At 45.6% G+C, this 27,908-nt stretch overlaps 2 protein-coding genes across 7 annotated transcripts in view; both read right to left on the bottom strand.

The window, feature by feature from the left end:
• Window positions 1-6,555, bottom strand: part of LOC117255296 (equilibrative nucleoside transporter 1-like) — a 58,957-nt gene extending 52,402 nt beyond the window's left edge. For 2 of the 4 annotated variants that reach the window (XM_033624042.2, XM_078166584.1), the window contains exons 1-3: window positions 6,235-6,550; window positions 5,710-5,789; window positions 5,465-5,546 (exon numbers count right to left, since the gene is read on the bottom strand). In XM_033624042.2, the coding sequence (XP_033479933.1) occupies window positions 5,465-5,546; window positions 5,710-5,735 (108 nt within the window). In that variant the 5' untranslated portion in view covers window positions 5,736-5,789; window positions 6,235-6,550. Of the gene's footprint in view, window positions 1-5,464; window positions 5,547-5,709; window positions 5,790-6,234 lie in introns of all 4 variants that reach the window. The other 2 variants (XM_078166585.1, XM_078166582.1) reach the window with 2 other exon arrangements.
• Window positions 6,556-10,376: 3,821 nt separating this feature from the next.
• LOC117255718 (reticulon-3-B-like) overlaps window positions 10,377-27,908 on the bottom strand; it is a 42,533-nt gene continuing 25,001 nt past the window's right edge. For all 3 annotated transcript variants that reach the window (XM_078166579.1, XM_078166580.1, XM_078166581.1), the window contains exons 5-9: window positions 21,776-21,914; window positions 20,791-20,860; window positions 20,668-20,714; window positions 19,955-20,013; window positions 10,377-10,529 (exon numbers count right to left, since the gene is read on the bottom strand). In XM_078166579.1, the coding sequence (XP_078022705.1) occupies window positions 10,481-10,529; window positions 19,955-20,013; window positions 20,668-20,714; window positions 20,791-20,860; window positions 21,776-21,914 (364 nt within the window). In that variant the 3' untranslated portion in view covers window positions 10,377-10,480. The remainder of the gene's footprint in view (window positions 10,530-19,954; window positions 20,014-20,667; window positions 20,715-20,790; window positions 20,861-21,775; window positions 21,915-27,908) is intronic.

Here is a 27,908-nt window from a genome sequence, read left to right as displayed (position 1 = left end):
GCTTGTGGATATAAACTTGTAACAGGGAGGCTTGTGGATATAAACTAATAACAGGGACACTTGTGGATATAAACTTGTAACGGGGACACTTGTGGATATAAACTTGTAACGGGGAGGCTTGTGGATATAAACTTGTAACAGGGACACTTGTGGATATAAACTTGTAACAGGGACACTTGTGGATATAAACTTGTAACGGGGAGGCTTGTGGATATAAACTTGTAACGGGGAGGCTTGTGCATATAAACTAGTAACAGGGAGGCTTGTGGATATAAACTAATAACAGGGACACTTGTGGATATAAACTTGTAACAGGGACACTTGTGGATATAAACTAGTAACAGGGACACTTGTGGACATAAACTTGTAACGGGGAGGCTTGTGCATATAAACTAGTAACAGGGAGGCTTGTGGATATAAACTAATAACAGGGACACTTGTGGATATAAACTTGTAACAGGGACACTTGTGGATATAAACTTGTAACGGGGAGGCTTGTGGATATAAACTTGTAACAGGGAGGCTTGTGCATATAAACTAGTATCAGGGAGGCTTGTGGATATAAACTAATAACAGGGACACTTGTGGATATAAACTAGTAACAGGGACACTTGTGGATATAAACTTGTAACGGGGACACTTGTGGATATAAACTTGTAACGGGGAGGCTTGTGGATATAAACTTGTAACAGGGACACTTGTGGATATAAACTTGTAACGGGGAGGCTTGTGGATATAAACTTGTAACAGGGAGGCTTGTGGATATAAACTAATAACAGGGACACTTGTGGATATAAACTTGTAACGGGGACACTTGTGGATATAAACTTGTAACGGGGAGGCTTGTGGATATAAACTTGTAACAGGGACACTTGTGGATATAAACTTGTAACAGGGACACTTGTGGATATAAACTTGTAACGGGGAGGCTTGTGGATATAAACTTGTAACAGGGACACTTGTGGATATAAACTTGTAACGGGGAGGCTTGTGGATATAAACTAGTAACAGGGAGGCTTGTGGATATAAACTAATAACAGGGACACTTGTGGATATAAACTTGTAACAGGGACACTTGTGGATATAAACTTGTAACGGGGAGGCTTGTGGATATAAACTAGTAACAGGGACACTTGTGGATATAAACTTGTAACAGGGAGGCTTGTGCATATAAACTAGTAACAGGGAGGCTTGTGGATATAAACTAATAACAGGGACACTTGTGGATATAAACTAATAACAGGGACACCTGTGGATATAAACTAGTAACAGGGACACTTGTGGATATAAACTTGTAACGGGGAGGCTTGTGGATATAAACTTGTAACAGGGAGGCTTGTGCATATAAACTAGTAACAGGGAGGCTTGTGGATATAAACTAATAACAGGGACACTTGTGGATATAAACTTGTAACGGGGAGGCTTGTGCATATAAACTAGTAACAGGGAGGCTTGTGGATATAAACTAGTAACAGGGACACTTGTGGATATAAACTTGTAACGGGGAGGCTTGTGCATATAAACTAGTAACAGGGAGGCTTGTGGATATAAACTAATAACAGGGACACTTGTGGATATAAACTTGTAACAGGGGACACTTGTGGATATAAACTAGCAACGGGGAGGCTTGTGGATATAAACTAGTAACAGGGACACTTGTGGATATAAACTTGTAACGGGGAGGCTTGTGGATATAAACTAGTAACAGGGACACTTGTGGATATAAACTAGTAACAGGGAGGCTTGTGGATATAAACTGGTAACTGGGAGGCTTGTGGATATAAACTAGTAACAGGGAGGCTTGTGGATATAAACTGGTAACTGGGAGGCTTGTGGATATAAACTTTTCTACATAACAATGGCAGAGAAATGTGGACCACCGCTTCCATCTCCAGCCGCTCCAACAGGGAAATCAGTTGGCAAAAGAAAGAATTTTGCTGAAAAAACTAACACTAAGAGAGAAGTTGATGTTGCAAGAGCCAAAACTCGGGTCAACATTGGCTCTGCTTTCAAGCGATGGCGACGACTGATGCAGCTTCACCTTGAGCTAAAAAGGGACACAATGTTCGCAGAGTGTCTGCTGGACAGGTATTTTTAGTTTGCCTCTAAGTTTGAATCAACATGGTGACATGACCACTGCTTGCGGCAGCTTCTGTGTACACCGGCAAAGTAAACACGGTGCAACAAGTAAATTCTTCAGTGCAATACAGTCGCAAGTTTCTAACAGACATTAGACACCGCTGCAGAGATCTAACGCTTCAACCAAGAGAGCTCAGGATGTGTAGCAAGCTTGGCCTGCTACATGGAGCTCGCCCTGAGATGACCGTGGTTTCGCCTGGAGCTGTCCCGACAGGGAGACGCCAGTAGCGCTGTGACAGTACGAGGGAGCAGGGGAAGAGCGGAAGGGTTAGCTCTAGGGTAAGCGCTAACCCCATCAAACCAGCTGTTCCCAGCGTCCTTCTGGCGAACGTCCGCTAGCTGGACATGAAAATGAATTACATCTGACTGTGGAGATCCACTCAGCGAGCAGTGAGGGACTGCTGTGTCCTTGTGTTCACTGAGACATGGATGAATGGTAACATATCAGACTCCGGTGTTGAGCTATGAGCTAATGGGGCTAACACTACACAGAGCAGACAGGGAGACTGCATCATCTGGTAAGCTCCGTGGTGTATACACAAACAATTCATGGTGCTGTGATATGAAGAGGATCTCCCAGTTCTGCTCTCAAGATGTGGAGTTTTTGACTGTGAAATGTCGACCCTTTTCATCTAACTCTTGCACTTTATGTTCTTTTTTTTTGTTGCACACATTTGTTTTTAAATGTTTTGTTTCTTTTTGCTTGGGGTATGCGAAATGTCATTTTTTTTTATGTTGCCATAAAAATGACAAATAAAGAAGTTCAGTTCAGTTCAGTTCAGTTCATAACGTTATACAGTACAGGCCAAAAGTTTGGACACACCTTCTCATTCAATGGGTTTTCTTTATTTTCATGACTATTTACATTGTAGATTCTCACTGAAGGCATCAAAACTATGAATGAACACATGTGGAGTTATGTACTTAACAAAAAAAGGTGAAATAACTGAAAACATGTTTTATATTCTAGTTTCTTCAAAATAGCCACCCTTTGCTCTGATTACTGCTTTGCACACTCTTGGCATTCTCTCCATGAGCTTCAAGAGGTAGTCACCTGAAATGGTTTCCACTTCACAGGTGTGCCTTATCAGGGTTAATTAGTGGAATTTCTTGCTTTATCAATGGGGTTGGGACCATCAGTTGTGTTGTGCAGAAGTCAGGTTAATACACAGCCGACAGCCCTATTGGACAACTGTTAAAATTCATATTATGGCAAGAGCCAATCAGCTAACTAAAGAAAAACCAGTGGCCATCATTACTTTAAGAAATGAAGGTCAGTCAGTCTGGAAAATTGCAAAAACTTTAAATGTGTCCCCAAGTGGAGTCGCAAAAACCATCAAGCGCTACAACGAAACTGGCACACATGAGGACCGACCCAGGAAAGGAAGACCAAGAGTCACCTCTGCTTCTGAGGATAAGTTCATCCGAGTCACCAGCCTCAGAAATGGCAAGTTAACAGCAGCTCAGATCAGAGACCAGATGAATGCCACACAGAGTTCTAGCAGCAGACCCATCTCTAGAACAACTGTTAAGAGGAGACTGCGCCAATCAGGCCTTCATGGTCAAATAGCTGCTAGGAAACCACTGCTAAGGAGAGGCAACAAGCAGAAGAGATTTGTTTGGGCCAAGAAACACAAGGAATGGACATTAGACCAGTGGAAATCTGTGCTTTGGTCTGATGAGTCCAAATTTGAGATCTTTGGTTCCAACCGCCGTGTCTTTGTGAGACGCAGAAAAGGTGAACGGATGGATTCCACATGCCTGGTTCCCACTGTGAAGCATGGAGGAGGAGGTGTTATGGTGTGGGGGTGTTTTGCTGGTGACACTGTTGGGGATTTATTCAAAATTGAAGGCACACTGAACCAGCATGGCTACCACAGCATCCTGCAGCGACATGCCATCCCATCCGGTTTGCGTTTAGTTGGACGATCATTTATTTTTCAACAGAACAATGACCCCAAACACACCTCCAGGCTGTGTAAGGGCTATTTGACCAAGAAGGAGAGTGATGGAGTGCTGCAGCAGATGACCTGGCCTCCACAGTCACCGGACCTGAACCCAATCCAGATGGTTTGGGGTGAGCTGGACGGCAGAGTGAAGGCAAAGGGGCCAACAAGTGCTAAACACCTCTGGGAACTCCTTCAAGACTGTTGGAAAACCATTTCAGGTGACTACCTCTTGAAGCTCATGGAGAGAATGCCAAGAGTGTGCAAAGCAGTAATCAGAGCAAAGGGTGGCTATTTTGAAGAAACTAGAATATAAAACATGTTTTCAGTTATTTCACCTTTTTTTGTTAAGTACATAACTCCACATGTGTTCATTCATAGTTTTGATGCCTTCAGTGAGAATCTACAATGTAAATAGTCATGAAAATAAAGAAAACGCATTGAATGAGAAGGTGTGTCCAAACTTTTGGCCTGTACTGTATATGACAACACAGCATCCAGTTGCTAATGGCTAATGTTAGCCTACTGTAGCATAGCCTCTGAAACATTAACGTTATCTTCCTTGTGCGTTTCCACTTACTAGTAACATTAACTCTACTATCTAACGTTAGCACTGTAACCTTACTCTAAAACTTATCAGTCATCACTGACTCCGGAGTTTTAAAACTCGGTTGCGTTTGACTGTCTTGGTTGTAACGTTACACTCGCTCTACTCTTCCGTGTATCTAACATTACTTTGCTAATGCCTACGTCTATAATGGACGGAATGGAGGAGGGGGATGGGACTTTGGAGTTGTAGATGTTCAAATTTTTTGCTGTGCTGCGTGAAATACAAGACAGGTAAGAGTTGCTTTAATGGATAGGGCAGAGTGAAATGGGGCGAGAGAGAGGGGGAATGACATGCAATAAATGGTTGCAAGCCAGAATCGAACCTGTGACCGCTGCAGCAAGGCATCACCTCTGTATGTGGGGTGCCAGCACCATCCACTATGCCCTCACAACACAAATGCTAACATACCTGGAGGTGAGAAATGCAAGACGTAAAATATTTCTTCTTCCTCTTCTTACTAGCAGGAGGGCATCATTCGTCATTGTAGGTCGTAGTTGCCTAGTTATGTGAGGTCGCACCACCTACCGTACAGGAGTGGAACAACTACCAGCACTTTTTCGAGTGAGAAATTGGAGGTGTGGCATGAGACCGTGTGAAATCAACCAATTGCGTGACTCTCACGGCGAATGCGTGAGACTTGACAGCTACGATTTTAGTTGTTTTTACTCGATATGTAAAACTGTTTAAATTCTCTGTCTTTCAAAATAAAAGCTGAGTGAGAGCAGAAGAAAGAATGTGGATAGAAAGCAGACAGGAAGTGATGTCACACCATGGTAGCAGTCATGAAGAAGTTCCAGGGCAGCAGTGTTCCCAAACCGAGTATGAAGAAAATCAGCCAGACGCCAAAATACCTGCAGGGAGAAGTTTTCAAAATAAAATTACTGTACAGATGTTAAATGGTGTGAACAGAAACTTGTGATCATGTTTGACAACATTCTGTAGTATTGATTTGTTTGTTGATTTCGCAATAGATTAACTGAACAGTGACAATTTTTAAAGTTGTTTTGGACTCACTTGTCTCTCGGTGAGCTGACAGCCATTTTCCTTTGATAGATTGATGGACTGATGGATCGATGGACTGATAGATCGATGGACTGTGGAAACAGAGAGGATTTAAAGCAGCTTCTTGAGTGACAGACAACGACAGTACTCACTATTATACTTTTTTCCTGTCAGTATGACAAAACTCTGATCTAAACTGTCAGAACCAGAAGTTATCATTTAAAATAAAATACGTCACTTTCTAAATAAAACACATTATACCTCAGAAAGACGTTTTTCTTAATAAAACACGATTACGTACATTTTTTAAAATAAAATACGTCACTTTTAGACAATTTAAAAATGAAAGAATAAAGGAATTCAAACTTCAGATACTTTTCAAAGTAAAAGACGACTCAAAGAATCCATCCAACAGCAATAAATTTAAGGTGTTGATGTTTACAAGGAAATTCACAACATCATAAACAAAAGACGATTACTAAGAATAAATATGTTTCAATACAAACAACAACATTTCAGTCAGAGTAAAGATTTTACCTTCAGTCTTTGTTCTTCAGGACTACAGGAGGCCCAGCCTCCAAACGTTCTCTCAATGTTCTCCAGAGGTTTTTCTTGTCAGTCAAAATTTGCTCCTGCTACTTAGACTCAGTTTCACCCAGTTCCAGCTTCACTTTGTCAGACTCATATATTCTGTGAAAGTTTCAGTGTCTCTGTCTGTTAAATCTTCTGTTAGTGTAACGCAAGATATTTTTTTGCTGGCTCCTTCAATTGTGAAATATTTCTCCCTCTGTCAGATCGTTTACTTCTTGTCTGCAGTTTCAGCAGAATCAGTTCTTGGTCTGACCTTTGACCTCTGATATCAGTCACTTCACTGGACTTTGTTTCTGACAACACAACAGCTCCACAGTTTGGTTACACACAAGAAAATATATCAGACTGTTTCTGGATCTGATTTCTGATCAGATATTAAATGATTAAATATTTATGATTTCTATGATTTCTGCAGCATTGACGTCACTTATAATCACCAACATTTAAAATGTTAATATAAAACAACTTTACACAATTCCATAATAGTTCAATACAAACATGAAATAAATGATTCCTTTAATTAATTCTAAATAAAATATAAAAATATCTTTAAAAATAAATAAATCTTTATTGTTTTTTTTTTTTTGTCTTTTTGTTCTCTTTTACAGCAACAAACTCATCAATTATTAACAGCAGCTCCAATCAACACTATCAGCTCTGATTAGTGTCAATGATTAATGACAGGACGAGACATCGCCCAGCAAGAGCTCCTTTAACCAGTCAAACCACTGTGTAACATCCTGTGTCCTCAGGATGACTGGGACATTTAACAAAGTTTAATAAAATGTTCCAATACCATTTAATTACATGTTTCAATACATTACATTAAATTTGATTTAACACTGAACTGATCCTCTGGATTAAATACCGATCTGATCCTCTGGGCCCGGTTTTTCAAAAGTAATCCGGTCGGATTTTGGATAACGGATTGGATCAAATCTTGAAAATGGGTTTTTCAAAAGAAAAAACGGATTACGTAATAGGATTAGATCACGTAATCCAATCTTGGTTTTGATCCGGATCAAACCTTTAGTTTGGGTTTTTCAGATTTTTTTAGTAGGATTGGGATCACTGTGATCCAAAAAATCTGGATTAAACTGATCCCATCAGAAGGGTGGATTCAGCGTGGATTTCAGGCCCAAAATGTAATGGAACTTTAAAATTGTACCAAATAATACTATATTTGGATCATGCAGTATAGCCTACAAGATATCCTATTTATTCATAAGGTTTTAATTTGATTTGTTCATCCGTCAGGCTACAGTGATTAGGTAGGCTATAACGTATTCAGCCTTTCAGTATAGGCCTACAGCAAAGTAGAAAGAGTTTGGCCTCATAAAATAATCCCCCAAACAGCTGTCAATATTGACCACAAATAATATATTTAATTCTGTCACTAATTAATGTATGTTCATCACAATCAAAAATATTTTTGTTTCGTTTTCAGATTATTTTTTAGTGATGCATGCAATGATAAAACAGAATAACAAAGCAATGGCAATGGCATCACTGCTTTTTGAAATCCAAAACAAATCCAAATCAGAAATAGTGTCTAACTATTGCGTCCCTTGTTGCACGTCCTGTTTGCTCGTTCTGGCAGAATGCAGGATGTTGGTCAGGGTCTCCAAGGGGCTCAGGTGCATCATTGTCAGCGAGGACATTGCGCTTGGTAGCGATGTTGTGCAGGACAATACAGGCAAGGGTTATGTTGCATGCTTTCTGTGGTTCCGCATGTGTGCAGTCGATTGCTCCAATAGTATTGGGCATATTCCCCAAAATAAAAAAGCTGCGCTTGGCCTAGGCAATCTGGTTGTCCTTTGGAAAAGAAACAAATTCACTGACCAGGCTGGCCAGTGCAATTGACACATCTTTCACCACATCACACACAGCTGATTTCGCCACTCCCATATAGTCACCAACAACTTGGTAGAAAGTCCCACATGCATAAAATCGGAGATCAATGAGGATCTGGTCTTCCACAGACAGACCGTGACTCCTTTGGGTTCTGTGTTGTAGTTTTGGCCAGAGAAGGCTCACAAGGTACTCAATATCAGCCTTCCCAAAGCGAAACCAGGCATACAGCTCCTCAGTGGTGTATTGCTCCAGTGGTTTGGTACGCTCAACATACACCCTTTGACGGTATCCTCTCCTAGCAAAGTGGTGGTGGCGGTGGACAACACCTGCCATTTCACTGTCTCTCTGTGACCCTCTCTGTGAATCCTCTGAGAAAGGCTGATTTAAATGGCTGTGTAATTGGTCTTTTCAAACACACCCATTATGACTGATTAGTTTTGGCTTGTGTTCAATTGAGGCAATCGGACCCAAGGCCTATAAATGTTGAACAATGGTCACTATAGTAAAGCAATGGAACCATGGACTCAAGAAGTTGTAATTTCACTGCTGCCGAAACCAATGCACTACTAGAGGGTGTTAGGTGCCATTATGACACAATAGTGGGACGTTTTAATTCTGCTAAGGGTGGAGATACCAACAAAAAGAAAAATGATGTTTGGATTTTAATCACCGAAAATGTGAATGCCATAGGGTCTGGCCAGAGGAGGACCACAGACCAAATAAAATTTCGATGGAAGTATCTTAAGGCCAGGGCAACAAAGGACCATACTGAAGCCAAAAACCCACAAACAGGCAACAAGCCCTTTAAGAGGGGAGATTACACAGATGTGGTCCTCGACATCATTGGAGGTGAGAAGTCGCAAGCTCTGCATGGTATTCAAGGTGTTGTAGGGGATGTCGAGCCGGGGATTGAGGAGGAGAGTCAGCCAGTTCCTCCTGAGGCTGATCCAGAGAGCACATTTATGTTGAATCTCAGCTCTATTACTGAGGAAGAAGCTGGATCTTCACTGGTAGAGCCAGCAGTAGTTGCCACAGGATCTCAGAGGAAAGGCTTGAAGTGCCCTTCATCAAACAAAGATGATGATTACAAGGCACTTCTGCAAAAAGAGACTGAAAGGGCAGAAGTACAGATTCGTCTGGCAGAGGAACAACTGACTCTCACCAAACTACAGCAAACCAAGGCCAGACTTCAGATCTGCCTCCTAAAGGCGGAGCTCAGACAAGCTGGTCTCACTAAGCTGGTTTAAATCTTATTTATCTGATCATTTTCAGTTTGTCCACATTCACGATGAATCATCCTTACATACTAAAGTTTGTTTTGGAGTTCCGCAAGGTTCTGTGCTCGGACCAATCCTATTTACTCTATATATGCTTCCTTTAGGAAACATCATTAGAAATCACTCTGTAAATTTCCATTGTTATGCGGATGATACACAGTTGTATTTATCTATGAAGCCAGAAGAAAGTAATCAATTAACTAAACTCCATAACTGCCTTAAAGACATAAAAACCTGGATGAGCACCAATTTCCTGATGTTAAATTCAGACAAAACTGAAGTTATTGTTCTTGGCCCCAAACAACTCAGAGACTCTTTATCTGATGACATAGTTTCTCTAGATGGCATTGCTCTGGCCTCTAGCACTACTGTAAGAAACCCCAGAGTAACATTTGATCAAGATTTCTTTTAATTCTCATTTAAAACAAACCTCACGAACTGCATTTTTTCATCTGTGTAATATTGCGAAAATTAGGCCTATCCTGACCCGAAAGATGCAGAAAAATTGCTCCACACTTTTGTTACCTCTAGGCTGGATTACTGTAAATCTCAATTATCATGTAGCTCTAGTAAGTCCTTAAAAACTCTCCAGTTAATTCAGAATGCAGCAGCACGTGTACTAACAGGAACTAAGAAACGAGATCATATTTCTCCTGTTTTAGCTTCTCTGCACTGGCTCCCTGTAAAATCCAGAATTGAATTTAAAATCCTACTGTTAACTTATAAAGCTCTAAATGGTCAAGCGCCGTCATTTTTTCCCTGTTAAAGGGTTTTTTGGGGGAGTTTTTCCTGATCAGCTGTGAGGGTCCTAAGGACAGAGGGATGTCATATGCTGTAAAGCCCTGTGAGGCAAATTGTGATTTGTGATATTGGGCTTTATAAATAAAATTGATTGATTGATTGATTGATTGATTGACAAGATTTCCTTTCATGTAAAACAGAAGTAAAAACAAACAGTTTCACAGTGTCTCATCAGTGAGGATTTTATTACAGCTGGAGAGGCAATGACAAACCGACCAATCAGAGGAGGGGGAGGAGCATCAGTGTGTAGGTGGGTATGGTCACTCAGCTTTGGTTCTTCTAACAGCTCCAGGTAACCTGTCCTGCAGTCTGGATGCACAGAGACACATTCTGTTAGGGTGTTTGTCCCTCCTGTCCAATGTCCCCCACCCGCAGGGTGGACACCGCCAGGACCTACTGGTATGAGTACTGACTATAGGTACTGAGTATAAGAACTGAGTATACTGAGTATAAGTACTGATTATACTGACTATAAGTACTGAATATAAGAACTGCGTATAAGAACTGAGTATACTGAGTATAAGTATTGAGTATACTGACTATATAAGTACTGAGTATGGGTACTAAGTACACTGAGTATGAGTACTGAGTATAAGTACTGAGTATACTGAGTATATGTACTACTTGTAGCTGCACCTGGGCCCGGTGATGTGCTCTACAATATATCCCTCCTTCCTCAGATTCCTCATGTCCGCCGCTGTATCTCCACACGCGTTCCATCCGTGGGGCATGGTGCTCTTACACAGCTGGTCGCTGAAATGGACCTTTTTGCCTTCTTTTGTTTTATTTTAATTAATAAACTAAGCACTATTTGGCACTGATCCCTTTTCTGCTCTCTTTTCTGGTTGCAGCCTCAGAGCCGGGTCGTAACAGATGGGGGCTCGTCGGTTTTATGAATGAAGCCGGGTGTGACTGTAGCGTGATGTGATGTCAGCGCACAGTGTTTGTTTTTTGGTCTTTTCAGTGAAGCTGTTGTTTGTTTGGGAGCCAGAGTTGATGTGCTGTTGGTAAATTTGTGGCAGTGAGTTCAGCGGTCCGGTACAGCTGTTGTAGTTGCCAGTGGTTTTGTCCCTGTTAGGCTTAGCACGGATTCCCTTTTGGAGTTCGTGTGGGGCGGTGTTAATGTGGTGTGAACGTAGTTGGAGCTATACACTCAGGAGCACAGCCGAGGCTGCAGTGGAGTCGCCAATTGTTGGTTGCTTCATCGGGTTTGCAGTAATTAGTACATAAATACCCACCGCAACAAGCGCCTGAAGACTAGGGGGGAGTTTAGCTCGATCTGGGCAGGCAGTTAGAGGGACTTTGCCGCGTTGACGTTTGGGCTGGGTGACGGGCTGGGTGAGCTCGATGTGCCAAGTGTTTTTTTTTTTTTGTGACTGATTGACTGTGTATAGGTAAGTGAGTTATAGTGAGCATGGCAAGTGTAGACGAGTTTTTGAGAGCACCATCAGAGGAGCTGCTGGAGGGCTGCTCACGTGAATAATTGATCCGGATTGCAGAGTATTTTAACTTTGATGTTGGTGATAAGAGGATGAAAGAAAACGTCAAAAACATTATCGGAGCTAATCTGACTGACCAGGATTTTTTCAGTCCTAATACACATGCTGCTGGACCTGTGGACAGCATTGAGGTGTCTGGCTGTGGCGAGGCTAATTTGTCTTTTGAGAAGAGGAGGGAATTGTTGCTCCTGCAGACAGAGATGGAGAAGTTAGCAGTGGAGAGGCTGAGGAGAGAGGCTGAGCTTAAGAGGTTTGAGATGGAAGAGCGGAGGTTGAGTCTGCATACTGGTGGTCCTGTTCATGCCTCTGGCTCTGCTGGTGGATCCTTTTCTTCATTTGATGTTGCCAGTAATCTGCGGTTAGTTCCTCAGTTTGGTGAACGGTGCCCAGATACTTTTTTCTCTTTGTTTGAATGTGTGGCTGAGAGCAGGGGTTGGTCTGATTCTGAACGTACCCTTTTGTTACAGTGTGTGTTAACAGGTAAAGCTCAGGAGGCCTATTCAGCCCTGTCAGTGGCTGAAAGCAAGGTTTATTTGAGAGTCAAAGAGGCTGTGTTGAAAGCCTTAGTTCCTGAGGACCTGGGAGAAGTCTGGTAAGCAGAGTCACGTTGAGTTTGCCAGGGATTTGGTCACCCTTTTCAGCCAGTGGTGCACTGCTTTAGGAGTCAGTACCTTTGATGCCTTATGTGATTTGGTTGTTTTGGAGCAATTTAAAAATTCTGTACCCAGTCACATTGCAGTCTACATCAGTGAGCACAAAGTGAAGACTGCAGCTGAGGCCACTGCACTGGCTGATGACTATGTGCTGACCCACCGTGGTGAGTTCAGGGCTCCTGAGGGTGGTGGTGCCTATCATGCTGTGGGTAAGTGGGAAGAGAAACAGCGTCCACACCATGGTAAGTCTGAGTATTCTACACGGGCTAAGTTGCAGTTCGACTCTTAAAAAATTTCACTTCTGTAAGGGTAGAGGTCACTGAAAAGCTGGAAAGCTTCCTGCTTCTGAAGAGTGCAGACGCTTTCCTGCTTGCTCCAGCCTGCTTCCTTCTTTACTCTGCTTTTTAATCGTTTTACTCCTTCTACAAATCCTGGAAAAAATCTATATCCATCATTTCATGAATTATTTTAAGTAAACCAAGACTTTGAAGAACATTTTTATATTTTTAACCGATCTGACGAGCCAGCAGCATGTCCGGGGGAAGAAACCAAACAAATTCCTTCTGTGAACGCTGTCGGAGATATCAACAAGAAATGAATGAGCTACAAGCACGGATTTTTGCTTTAGAATCTGAAAAAGGGCTTCACAAGACGCTCCCAGTGACATCCGGTGGTAAGAAGCCCACAGTTACTTTCAGTAAAAAGGGTGAAAAACCTACTACTTTCATCTTAAACCTGAGTGATACTGTGTCTTTTCCAAAACTCTGTAAAGACCAAAATGCCTCAACCTGGAGAGAACTTGGTGTGATGAGAGACAATGTTAATACCTACGTAACATCACCCAAAATACAGCTTACAAACAGATTTTTGCCACTGTCAGAGACTGAATTTAATGTTTCTAACGAACAAAGAGAAAATGGATTATCTTCACGAAACTGGAGCCATAAAGTCGGCAAAAGACAGCAGGCAGACAGACAATCTGGACCAAATGTCAAGGTCAGAGATACGCTGCTGATAGGAGACGGTGCTATTAGTGGCATAAACCACGGAAGAATTCAAACATGCTGCTAGCCCAGTGCCACTGTCTCTGAGATAATAACACTCCTCCCAAAAGTTTTGTCTACACACCGAGGAGTCAAACAGCTGATCGTGCACGTGGGTGCAGTGGACATCAGAAAGGAACAGACTGAAGTCTTGAAAAGGGATTTCACTAAGTTCTTCAAGGAGCTTGATAAAGTGGAGGTCAAGGCATTCATTAGTGGACCTCTTCCAAACATAGACAGGAAGATAAACAAGTTCAGCCGGCTGCTTCAGCTGAACACATGGCTGTCCAAACAGTGTGTGCACAGAGAATTGCATTACATGGAGAACTTTTATCTGTTCTGGAAACGAGAGGACCTGTTCAAGGGAAAGGGCCCACACCTGTGCAGAGGTGGGAGGAGAGTGCTGACGGAACACCTCCTCCACGCTCTAAGGCATCAGTATGGGCCGGGACAGGGTCCTGAGCAACCAGTGAGAGAAAAGAGGACCGAGAGAAGCATCTCTGTCACAGAAGCCAGAGACCGAGCCAGTGTTTCAGCACCAGCTGCACCACGACAGCCTCCACCACCCCCAGCGAAGGATTCAGCTCCAGCACCACAACAGCCTCCACTGCCCCCAGTGAAGGATTCAGGCCCGCCAATCGTTTCCACCTCCCCCCGGGCCCTCATCACAGGCCTTGGACTCGTCTGTGATGGCCCCAGCGAAGGTTTCAGGCCCGCCATCGGTTTCACCTCCCCCCGGGCCCTCATCACAGGCCTTGGACTCGTCTGTGACGGCCCCAGCAGAAGTTTCAGACCCGGCAGCACCCCCATCACCTCCTCTACCCACAGACCAGCCCTGGGCCCCCCCTGCCACATCTACCCCCTCTAGAGACTTGTCCCTCTCCCTCTCCTTTTCATCCCCACCTTCCCCCATGGGCCTTCCCAACCATCTTGAAAGCCTGATCAAATCAGGGATTAAGATGGTTCCCCTCACCCCTAATATAGCAAGGTCAAGACTTCTATCACCAACTATGCTGAACTCTTCCCCGTATAAAACTGTGCCCCTCAAGTCACACAGGAGCTTCAACTCTCTTGCTTCACAAACTAAAGCTCCCCCAGCTCCTCCCCCTCGGTTTTCATCTGGTCCATCACCCAAACTTCCCCCTGCTTGTCCTCCCCTGCCTGCCCCCAGAGCTGGTATCCCTAAGAGCTAGGATGCACAGGGCCTCTGCTGTCCCAGAACTTACAGCCATGATAAAGGTAGTATCAAGCTGGGGCCCTGTGAGATAATATTCTCCCCTAGTGCTATATCTACAGCCACACCACATAGACCAGATTACAGAAGGACAGTTAGACTGTCCAATCAGAGAAATTTAATCCATATCCCTTGTAAGAAGATAATGTCCAGTCCTACTGAAACTAATCTGAAACTTGCTGTGCTTAATGTCAGATCCTTGTCTAACAAATCATTTTTAATTAATAATTTGATCTCTTTGTATAATCTTGATTTTATGTTTTTAACTGAAACATGGCTTGACAAAAACACAGGTAATGCTGTTCTAACGGAATCAGCTCCACCCAACTACAAATTTGAATCTGAAACACGAGAAAACAAAAAGGGTGGAGGTGTCTGTGCAATATTTAGAGATCATATGGTTATGCACAGGTTGTCATTTGGGGTGTTTTCATCATTTGAGTATGTATCCTTTAAAATGGAGCTAAAACAATCTCCGTCCATACTCTATGTAGTTATATACAAGCCTCCCCAACACCGTCAAAGTTTTATTGATGATTTTACCAGGATGCTTTCAATTGTATGCACAGACTTTGATGGTTTGGTCATTACAGGTGATTTTAATGTACATGTGGATAATGTCTGTGACAGAAATGCTAAAGAGCTCAGTGCTGTCCTTCAAACCTTTGGCCTGACTCAGCATGTGTGTGAGCCCACCCACAGCAGAGCGCAGCACACTCTGGACCTGCTCATTACAAAGGGGGTTAATATTTCAAACGTCAATGTGGTTGATGTTGCTCTGTCTGATCATTTCTGTGTCTTCTTTGACCTGTCTGTTCCTCCCAAACCACCGGCTGGTCCTGCAGTTGTTCGGAGGAGACATATAAATACCAGCACAGGTGCTCTGCTCATGGAAATGATAAACTTTGAAAATGCCTCATGTTCTAATGTTGATGATTTGTTGAACTCTGTTACTTCGAGTGTTTTGAATGTTCTGGACACCATTGCCCCTGTGAAGGTTAAAAGAGAGAGAGATCATCAAGAGATCATCACCAGTCTGAGTTCATCTACATGCTGCCTTGATGTGTTAACCACTAGATTTCTAAAGTCTGTGCTGAGCAGTTTGTTACCACCACTCGCTCACATAGTTAACATGTCACTACAATCTGGAACATTCCCAAAGGCCTTGAAAACTGCGGTCATAAAGCCTCTCCTAAAGAAGAGCAGTCTTGATGCCACAGTACTGAACAATTACCGGCCCATTTCAAATCTGCCGTTTTTAGGCAAAGTCCTTGAGAAAGTTGTTTACCAACAGCTTACTGACTTTCTCCTAATGAACAACTGCTTTGATGTTTTCCTGTCAGGTTTTAGACCCCATCACAGCACTGAGACCGCTCTTATTAAGGTGACAAATGACATCCGCCTGAACACTGACGCAGGCAAAGTCTCAGTTTTAGTCCTGCTAGATCTGAGTGCTGCTTTTGACACTGTCGATCATGAGATCCTTTCACAGAGACTAGAGGAATGGGTGGGCATCTCTGGCACTGCCCTAAATTGGTTGAAGTCCTATCTAGAAGACAGGAAGTACTTTGTTGAAATTGGTAACTGTGTCTCCAGACCACATGGCCTTGACCTGTGGGGTGCCCCAAGGGTCAATCCTGGGACCCCTTCTGTTCAATCTCTACATGCTGCCTTGAGGCCAGTTAATACAAAGTAATAATGTGTCCTACCACAATTATGCAGACGACACTCAGATCTATGTCTCACTGACAGCAGGTGAATATGGACCAGTGGATTCACTCTGTCACTGCATCCAACAGGTCAGTGTGTGGATGCAAAACAACTTTCTCCAGCTAAATTCAGACAAGACTGAAGTCATTGTATTTGGTCCACAGAAACAAAGAGAAAGTGTCAGCAGTCACCTCCAGTCTCTCTCTCTAAAACCTACAAATCAGGTTAGAAATCTCGGGGTAATAATGGACTCAGACTTGAACTTTAACAGCCACATCAAATCAATAACATCAGCAGCTTTTTACCATCTAAAAAACATTGCCAAAATCAAAGGTACAGTGTCTAAACCTGACTTGGAGAGACTTATCCATGCATTTGTCTCTAGTAGGTTAGACTATTGTAACGGCCTGCTCACTGGCCTCTCCAAACGGGCCATAAGACAGCTGCAGTACATCCAGAATGCTGCTGCTCGGGTCCTGACCAGAACCAGGAAGTACGAGCACATTAGTCCTGTGCTCAGGTCTCTACACTGGCTTCCTGTGGCTCAGAGAATAGACTTTAAAGCAGCTCTGCTTGTGTACAAGTCTCTCCACGGCCTAGCACCAAAGTACGTCTCTGACATGTTAGTGCCATATGAACCATCTCGGACTCTGAGGACCTCAGGGACCGGCCTCCTGCTGGTGCCCAGAGTCAGGACTAAACATGGGGAATCAGGATTCCAGTTTTATGCAGCTAAAATCTGGAACAGTCTTTCTGAAGATGTGAGACAGGCCTCTACTCTGACAATGTTCAAATCTAGGCTCAAAACAGCTCTATTTCACTGTGCATATGACTGAAAGGATCTTATCTGCACTCTTCTCTTTTAAAATTTATTTTATAATGATTATTTATGTTTTTATTTTGTATTGTGATTTTAATGCATTTTCTTGTTCTGTAAAGCACTTTGAATCACTTTGTGTACGAACTGTGCTCTACAAATAAACTTGCCTTGCCTTGCCTTGATTGTCCCAAAGCTAATGCTTGTCGGGGGAACAGTGGGGGCCAGGGTACCTCTGGTGTTTGTGCTGTGTCTGTGGAGCCTCTGTTGTCTCTCCTCCTCAGCAGCTGAAGGATCGAGAGAAGCCTGACTTCTCAGCGTTCATGTCTGATGGTTATGTGTCGCTGGTCAGAGGTAACACTACGGTACTGGTAAAAATGTTAAGACATACTGCTGCACATGATTCCTACATTTTGAGCTCTGTGTTACCATTTGCTGAGAACACTGAAACAGGAGACTTTGTCCTGATGTGGGGTATGGGATTGATTGTTAAGCCTGTTCCAGTGCATTCTCTTATTCTAGATTGTGGTTTAGTGCAGGGTGGTCTCCATCAGGGTACGTCTTGCACTGCCTATAGAAGGGGTGGATGTTGTCCTTGGGAATGGTCTGGCCGGCAACTGTGTGTGGGCCGGGAGTCCACCGCCTCCCATTGTGTCATTTTTACCCATTGTGGCTGGTAACGTAGATATTGCGCAGCACTTCCCTGAAGTGTTTACAGCTTGCGTTGTGACGCGGGCTATGAGTCGTGAGCAGGGGGAGCCTCAGCAGGGTGAAGAGGTGAGTGAGGTTGATGTAAGTGTCCCTGACTCATTGTTGTCTGTTTCTCAGGTTGTAAGTCCTGCTCCGCTTTGCCTCACTCCAGCGATTGGCCAGCCGTTTGAGCACTTAATTGTTGATTGTGTTGGTCCTCTGCCTCGGTCCAAATTTGAGGTTAAACCGTTGTCCGCAGTAGCAGCAGTTGGGGGTCAGTTTTCTGGTGGGGAGGATAGCACCGGATGAAAAGCTTGTTGCGTGGCCGGCTGAGGAATTCTGAGACACTGTGCAAACTTGAGTCCTTGTTTGGTCATCTGTCTGAGGAAAGAAGCACTGAGTTGTCTACTCTCACTTACAGCTATCTGGGTTTGTTTGGGGATACGCCGGGTCGAACTCATCTGGTAGAGCATGACATAGAGGTGGGTGATGTGCAGCCCATTCGTCAGCGGTTTTACCATGTTTCAGAGGAGAAGCACTGTTCGATCATCTGAGTGAGGCACGTCTGACGGTAAACCTGGCAAAGTGTGAGTTTGCCAGGGCCTCGGTCATCTATCTTGGTAAGGTTGTGGGGCAGGGGAACGTGTGTGCTGTCCAGGCTAAAGTGAGTGCCGTTAAGAAGTATCCTGTTCCCTCCACGAAGTAAGAGCTGCAGCGTTTTCTTGGTTTGGTGGGATACTACCGCAGTTTTTGCAAGAACTTTTCCACTGTGGTAGCACCCTTGACTGATTTGTTGAAGGGGGACACCGGTTTCGTTTTGTCACCCTTGTGTCAGCAGGCCTTTGAGAACATCAAGTCTGTTTTGTGTTCATCTCTTGTCCTTGCAGCTCCTCGCATGGATCGACCTTTTACACTGCATGTGCACACGAGTGATGTGGGGGCGGGAGCCGTGCTGCTTCAGGTAGATGATAGAGGTGTATATCGTCCTGTGAGTTTTTACTCAAAAAAGTTCAATTCTTTCCAGTTAAACTACTCTGTGATTGAGAAGGAGACCCTTGCGCTCATCTGGGCGCTGCAGCACTTTGATGTTTATGTGGGTTCGACAGTTCCTCTGATGGTGTACACTGATCACAACCCGCTAACCTTCCTACACTCAGTTCATTGCCCTAATCGCAGGTTGATGCATTGGATGCTGTATTTATAGTCTTATTGCTTGGACATCCACCACATCAAAGGCTCAGATAATGTCGTGGCCGATGCCTTGTCCAGAGCTCCGTGCTCTTAGGTATCTTTTGTCTGACTGTGTTAACCGCTCTGGCCTACTATTTTTCTTGTCTGTCACTCTTAAATGGTTGGCTGGTGGGGAATTGCATTGCAAATGGTCAGTACAGTTTTCCATCTGGTGGTGGGATTAGTTTAGCGGTGTTCCTTTATGTTTTTGAAAATATTATATCTGGATATGTATAGGTCTGATTTGTAGATTTCATTTGTCGTGAAGTTGATGCAAGTGAGCGGTTGTCGGTTTTCCTGCTGGAAACCTCTTTTTAAGGGGGGGAGTGTGACGACACCTCCACTCCTCTGTGTGGTGCTGCCGTACTGTGTGCTGTTGTCTTCTGGCAGGCTCTGGTCTGAGGTGGGGTCGTCGTCATCAGGTGATGATCTGCACTTGGGCTTGGTGATGTGCTCTACAATATATCCCTCCTTCCTCAGATTCCTCGTGTCCGCCACTGTACCTCCACACGTGTTCTATCCGTGGGGCACAGTGCTCCTACACAGCTGGTCGCTGAAATGGACCTTTTTGCCTTCTTTTGTTTTACTTTAATTAATAAACTAAGCACTATTTGGCACTGATCCCTTCTCTGCTCTCGTTGCTGGTTGCAGCCTCAGAGCCGGGTCGTAACTGACTGAGTATACTGAGTATAAGTACTGAGTATACTGAGTATAAGTACTGAGTTTAAGTGCTGAGTAAAAGTACTAAGGATAAGTATTGAGTATAAGTACTGAATATAAGCACTGAGTATACTGAGTACAAGTACTGGGTACGAGAACACATTGGAAGTACATTGGTACGTTCTGAAGTGAACTTACTTCAGCAGCGTCTCGTCCAGTCTGAACTGTAACACCTCGATGGTCCGATCGATCTGCGTCTGAACATACACATACACACACACACACACACACACACACACACACACACGTTAAAACATCTTCAGTTTGACGTCTGAACACAAACAGGAAACAGGAAGTGGAGTGAGACACCAGTTTATTAGGAATGCCTGTTGAAGATATTTTGTCCCCCTAATGAAGGTAAACGAATGTTAAAGGACCAGTTCAGTGTTCCCTAGTTCACACAAACAGACTCACATGAAGGTCATATGACATCATCAGGAAAATGTCATTCAGAACATCCGAACAGAACACGTCATCACAGCATACACTTAAAAATACTGGAATGTTAGTGTGCAGCAGATTCTTTCCAATCAGAGCTGCCTACAGAGGGGACATCTGCTTCACTACCCACTCAAACCCAAAGCAGATGTAATGTATACATCCACCATGGAAAATAGTTCCAGGATGAAAGACGACCATGAGTCCAACGTACTGTCAGGTTTTGGCCGGTGAACACTGACGGTTAAAGGTGAGTGTTTCAACTGAGCATTTCTTTAAAGGTGCAGTTTGTCAAATATTAGAATGCTAAAGTTTGGCAACCTGCGTCAGAGACGACCCCAACAGAACATGTGAACAGGAAGAAGAACATTATCTGAAACATGTAAAAATGTTGGTGAGGTTCTTTAATGTACCTTATTCTTCTGGTAGATCAGCGGCGTGGTGAAGACGATGATGTCAGCTGAAACAGTAAAAAAAGTCAGAAACATTTTGTTCTTTGAATTTAAATCAACAACGAAGAAAGAACAAAAACTCACCGAGGATGAGGATGGTGACACCGTTAAAGATGGCGCCAACGTACGTCATCATCCACATGACAGCAGCCAGCTGAAACATAAAGAGAACACAGAGCTGAAACATGTAGAGAACACATGGCCGAAACAAGTAGAGAACACAGAGCTGAAACATGTAGAGAACACATGGCTGAAACATGAAGAGAGCACACAGCTGAAACATGTAGAGAACACACAGCTGAAACATGTAGAGAACACACAGGTGAAACATGTGGAGATCACACAGCTGAAACATGTAGAGAACACATGGCTGAAACATGTAGAGAACACACAACTGAAGCATGTAGAGAACACATGGCTGAAACATGTAGTGAACACACAGCTGAAACATGTAGAGAACACACAGCTGAAACATGTGGAAAACATATGGCTGAAACATGAAGAGAGCACACAACTGAAACATGTAGAGAACACAGCTGAAACACGTAGAGAACACACAGCTGAAACACGTAGAGAACACACAGCTGAAACATGTAGAGAACACACATCGACAGACATCTGTCCGTCCTGGAAGAGGGATCCCTCCTCAGTTGCTCTTCCTGAGGTTTCTACCATTTTTTCCCCGTTTTTTGGGGAGTTTTTCCTGATCAGCTGTGAGGGTCCAAAGGACAGTATGCTGTAAAGCCCTGTGAGGCAAATTGTGATTGGTGATATTGGGCTTTATAAATAAAATAAAATAAAATAAATAAAATTGATTGATTGATTGATTGACATCTGAAAAATGTAGAGAACAACTCACACATGTAGAGAACAGCTGCAACATGTAGTAAAAACAGCTGAAATGTGCAGAGAACAGCTAAAACATGTAGAGAACACATGGCTGAAACATGTAGAGCACTGCTGAAACATGTAGAGAACACATGGCTGAAACATTAGTCTTCCTGCCTGGAGGACGTGAATAGATGTTAGCATTAGCCACTCTGCTAACTTCCTGTGATAGAAGTCTGACCTTCAGAGAGTCGACCAGGTCTTGGACCAGCAACAGCTTCCTGCTCTGACTGCTGAACCAGTTAAGTTGGATCAGGAACTGGTCAGCCAGCAGTCGGACTGACTCCGATGACACCGAGATGTCCCTGTCCAACAGAGACCTGACGGAGGAGGACAGACAAGGTCAGAGGACAGAATAGGATGGAAGACAAAGAAACAAGGGGAGGAGGGCAGAAGAGGACAGAGGACAATAAGGTGGACAGGGGACAGAGAGGAGGACAGAGGAGGAGAACAAAGGTCAGATGCCGGAGGAGGAGTACAGACGACAGAATATAATGGCAGACAAAGGAACAGGTCTAAGGAGAACAGAGGAGGACAGAGGAGGTCTGGAGGAGGACAGAGGACACAGAGGGCACAGAGGACACAGAGGAGGAAAGACGACACACAGGAGGACACGGAGAAGGACAGAGGACACAGAGAAGGACAGAGGACACAGAGGAGGACAGAGGACACAGAGCAGGACAGAGGGGAACAGAGGACCCCGGGAAGGACAGAGGGCACAGAGGAGGACAGAGGACACATAGGACACAGAGGAGGACAGAGGACACAGAGGAGGACAGAGGACACAGAGGACACAGAGAAGGACAGAGGACACAGAGGACACAGAGGGCACAGAGGAGGACAGAGGACACAGACTAGGACAGAGGACACAGAGGAGGACAGAGGACACAGAGCAGGACAGAGGGGAACAGAGGACCCCGGGAAGGACAGAGGGCACAGAGGAGGACAGAGGACACATAGGACACAGAGGAGAACAATGACATCAGAACAGGACAGAGGACACAGACGAATACAGAGGGCACATAGGACACAGAGGAGGACAGAGGACACAGAGAAGGACAGAGGACACAGAGGGCACAGAGGAGGACAGAGGACACAGACTAGGACAGAGGGCACAGAGGAGAACAGAGGACACATAGGACACAGAGGAGAACAATGACATCAGAACAGGACAGAGGAAACAGACGAATACAGAGGGCACATAGGACACAGAGGAGGACAGAGGACACAGAGGAGGACAGAGGACACAGAGAACACAGAGAAGGACAGAGGACACAGAGGGCACAGAGGAGGACAGAGGACACAGAGGGCACAGAGGACACAGAGGGCACAGAGGACACAGAGGAGGAAAGACGACACACAGGAGGACACGGAGAAGGACAGAGGACACAGAGAAGGACAGAGGACACAGAGGAGGACAGAGGACACAGAGGGCACAGAGGACACAGAGGAGGAAAGACGACACACAGGAGGACACGGAGAAGGACAGAGGACACAGAGAAGGACAGAGGACACAGAGGAGGACAGAGGACACAGAGGGCACAGAGGACACAGAGGAGGAAAGACGACACACAGGAGGACACGGAGAAGGACAGAGGACACAGAGAAGGACAGAGGACACAGAGGAGGTGTAGAAGCAAAAAAGTCAAGGTCCCGAGCCGGGCCAGTTAGCTCGCGACCTCGCTCTTTTCCTCTCAAACGGACTTTCTTCATCTTCCATTAGATATCAAAAACTCAGATACTCAGAGGTCAAAAAAAATCACTGGAGACACGTAGAATCAGATGCAACTGAGTTTAATGTGCTCGCAGGCAACAAACACATCACAACCCAAATGAGCCAAGCTCCGGAGCAAGGCTGGAATTTCTTTGTTTGCGCTCGCTCTTTTATCGTAGAATTTCTGCTGAGTCATCTCTTTCCCTTAATCCTTCTCACTTGGCTCTGATCGTAACATATCCCACCTCTGCTGAGTCACTTTTTCTCCACCATATTGGTGTCATATTTCTGCTGAGTAATGTTTTTCCTAGATCTAAGACCGCCTCCTCTTACTAGGGTCGTTCTCAGGACAAGCTGTAATTCCCCTAATTTTCCACTAGTGTTTTCTGAACCCATTCTCATGCTATTTTTAGAAATGATTGACAGTGAGTCCTAGGTACTTCTCCACCACAATGCTTAAGTGCTCAATAAGTGTGTGTGTGTGTCATAAGAATACATGAAATATTAAACCAGTGTGTAATTTGTCAGTTGCACAGATTATATTGCTTCAACACATATCTTTTTAAAGGTCAACTAAAAGGTACAGTATATGTCTTCAGTAAATCAGTACATTACACTACAGAGGACAGAGGACACAGAGGAGGACAGAGGACACAGAGGAGGACAGAGGACACAGAGCAGGACAGAGGGGAACAGAGGACCCCGGGAAGGACAGAGGGCACAGAGGAGGACAGAGGACACATAGGACACAGAGGAGAACAATGACATCAGAACAGGACAGAGGACACAGACGAATACAGAGGGCACATAGGACACAGAGGAGGACAGAGGACACAGAGGACACAGAGAACACAGAGAAGGACAGAGGACACAGAGGGCACAGAGGAGGACAGAGGACACAGACTAGGACAGAGGGCACAGAGGAGAACAGAGGACACATAGGACACAGAGGAGAACAATGACATCAGAACAGGACAGAGGACACAGACGAATACAGAGGGCACATAGGACACAGAGGAGGACAGAGGACACAGAGGAGGACAGAGGACACAGAGAACACAGAGAAGGACAGAGGACACAGAGAAGGACAGAGGACACAGAGGGCACAGAGGAGGACAGAGGACACAGAGGAGGAAAGACAACACACAGGAGGACACGGAGAAGGACAGAGGACACAGAGGAGGACAGAGGACACAGAGCAGGACAGAGGGGAACAGAGGACCCTGGGAAGGACAGAGGGCACAGAGGAGGACAGAGGACACATAGGACACAGAGGAGAACAATGACATCAGAACAGGACAGAGGACACAGACGAATACAGAGGGCACATAGGACACAGAGGAGGACAGAGGACACAGAGGACACAGAGAACACAGAGAAGGACAGAGGACACAGAGGACACAGAGGAGGACAGAGGACACAGAGGGCACAGAGGAGGACAGAGGACACAGACTAGGACAGAGGGCACAGAGGAGAACAGAGGACACATAGGACACAGAGGAGAACAATGACATCAGAACAGGACAGAGGACACAGACGAATACAGAGGGCACATAGGACACAGAGGAGGACAGAGGACACAGAGGAGGACAGAGGACACAGAGAACACAGAGAAGGACAGAGGACACAGAGGGCACAGAGGAGGACAGAGGACACAGAGGGCACAGAGGACACAGAGGAGGAAAGACGACACACAGGAGGACACGGAGAAGGACAGAGGACACAGAGGAGGACAGAGGACACAGAGCAGGACAGAGGGGAACAGAGGACCCCGGGAAGGACAGAGGGCACAGAGGAGGACAGAGGACACATAGGACACAGAGGAGAACAATGACATCAGAACAGGACAGAGGACACAGACGAATACAGAGGGCACATAGGACACAGAGGAGGACAGAGGACACAGAGAACACAGAGAACACAGAGAAGGACAGAGGACACAGAGGGCACAGAGGAGGACAGAGGACACAGACTAGGACAGAGGGCACGGAGAAGGACAGAGGACACATAGGACACAGAGGAGAACAATGACATCAGAACAGGACAGAGGACACAGACGAATACAGAGGGCACATAGGACACAGAGGAGGACAGAGGACACAGAGGAGGACAGAGGACACAGAGGAGGACAGAGGACACAGAGGAGGACAGAGGACACAGAGAACACAGAGAAGGACAGAGGACACAGAGGGCACAGAGGAGGACAGAGGACACAGAGGGCACAGAGGACACAGAGGAGGAAAGACGACACACAGGAGGACACGGAGAAGGACAGAGGACACAAAGGAGGACAGAGGACACAGAGCAGGACAGAGGGGAACAGAGGACCCCGGGAAGGACAGAGGGCACAGAGGAGGACAGAGGACACATAGGACACAGAGGAGAACAATGACATCAGAACAGGACAGAGGACACAGACTAATACAGAGGGCACATAGGACACAGAGGAGGACAGAGGACACAGAGGAGGACAGAGGACACAGAGGACACAGAGAACACAGAGAAGGACAGAGGACACAGAGGGCACAGAGGAGGACAGAGGACACAGACTAGGACAGAGGGCACAGAGGAGAACAGAGGACACATAGGACACAGAGGAGAACAATGACATCAGAACAGGACAGAGGAAACAGACGAATACAGAGGGCACATAGGACACAGAGGAGGACAGAGGACACAGAGGAGGACAGAGGACACAGAGAACACAGAGAAGGACAGAGGACACAGAGGGCACAGAGGAGGACAGAGGACACAGAGGGCACAGAGGACACAGAGGAGGAAAGACGACACACAGGAGGACACGGAGAAGTACAGAGGACACAGAGAAGGACAGAGGACACAGAGGAGGACAGAGGACACAGAGCAGGACAGAGGGGAACAGAGGACCCCGGGAAGGACAGAGGGCACAGAGGAGGACAGAGGACACATAGGACACAGAGGAGAACAATGACATCAGAACAGGACAGAGGACACAGACGAATACAGAGGGCACATAGGACACAGAGGAGGACAGAGGACACAGAGGACACAGAGAACACAGAGAAGGACAGAGGACACCGAGGGCACAGAGGAGGACAGAGGACACAGACTAGGACAGAGGGCACAGAGGAGAACAGAGGACACATAGGACACAGAGGAGAACAATGACATCAGAACAGGACAGAGGACACAGACGAATACAGAGGACACATAGGACACAGAGGAGGACAGAGGACACAGAGGAGGACAGAGGACACAGAGTACACAGAGAAGGACAGAGGACACAGAGGGCACAGAGGACACAGAGCAGGAAAGACGACACACAGGAGGACACGGAGAAGGACAGAGGACACAGAGAAGGACAGAGGACACAGAGGAGGACAGAGGACACAGAGCAGGACAGAGGGGAACAGAGGACCCCGGGAAGGACAGAGGGCACAGAGGAGGAGAGAGGACACAGAGAACACAGAGGGCACAGAGGAGAACAGAGGACACAGAGGACACAGAGGAGAACAGAGGACACAGAGGACACAGAGGACAGAGGGCACAGAGAACACAGAGGGCACAGAGGAGAACAGAGGACACAGAGGACACAGAGGACACAGAGGAGAACAGAGGGCACAGAGAACACAGAGAACACATAGGACACAGAGGAGGACAAAGGGCACAGAGAACACAGAGGACACAGAGGAGAACAGAGGACACAGAGGACACAGAGGGCACAGAGAACACAGAGGGCACAGAGGGCACAGAGAACACAGAGGACACAGAGGGCACAGAGAACACAGAGGACACAGAGGACACAGAGGACACAGAGGGCACAGAGAACACAGAGGGCACATAGGACACAGAGGAGGACATATAACACAGAGGGCACAGAGGGCACAGAGAACACAGAGGACACAGAGGGCACAGAGAACACAGAGAACACATAGGACACAGAGGAGGACAAAGGGCACAGAGAACACAGAGGGCACAGAGGAGGACAAAGGGCACAGAGAACACAGAGGGCACATAGGACACAGAGGAGGACAAAGGGCACAGAGAACACAGAGGGCACAGAGGAGAACAGAGGACACAGAGGGCACAGAGGACACAGAGGACACAGAGGAGGAAAGACGACACACAGGAGGACACGGAAAAGGACAGAGGACACAGAGAAGGACAGAGGACACAGAGGAGGACAGAGGACACAGAGCAGGACAGAGGGGAACAGAGGACCCCGGGAAGGACAGAGGGCACAGAGGAGGACAGAGGACACAGAGAACACAGAGGGCACAGAGGAGAACAGAGGACACAGAGGACACAGAGGGCACAGAGGGCACAGAGGAGAACAGAGGACACAGAGGACACAGAGGACACAGAGGAGAACAGAGGACACAGAGGAGAACAGAGGACACAGAGGACACAGAGGGCACAGAGAACACAGAGAACACATAGGACACAGAGGAGGACAGAGGACACAGAGGAGAACAGAGGACACAGAGGACACAGAGGAGAACAGAGGACACAGAGGAGAACAGAGGACACAGAGGACACAGAGGACACAGAGGAGAACAGAGGACACAGAGGAGAACAGAGAACACAGAGGACACAGAGGGCACAGAGAACACAGAGGACA

The sequence above is a fragment of the Epinephelus lanceolatus genome, chromosome 3 (genome assembly GCF_041903045.1).
Source record: "Epinephelus lanceolatus isolate andai-2023 chromosome 3, ASM4190304v1, whole genome shotgun sequence".
Taxonomy (NCBI): domain Eukaryota; kingdom Metazoa; phylum Chordata; class Actinopteri; order Perciformes; family Serranidae; genus Epinephelus; species Epinephelus lanceolatus.
Note: the sequence above shows the minus strand (reverse complement) of the source record. Positions and strands in the feature narration are given on the sequence as shown.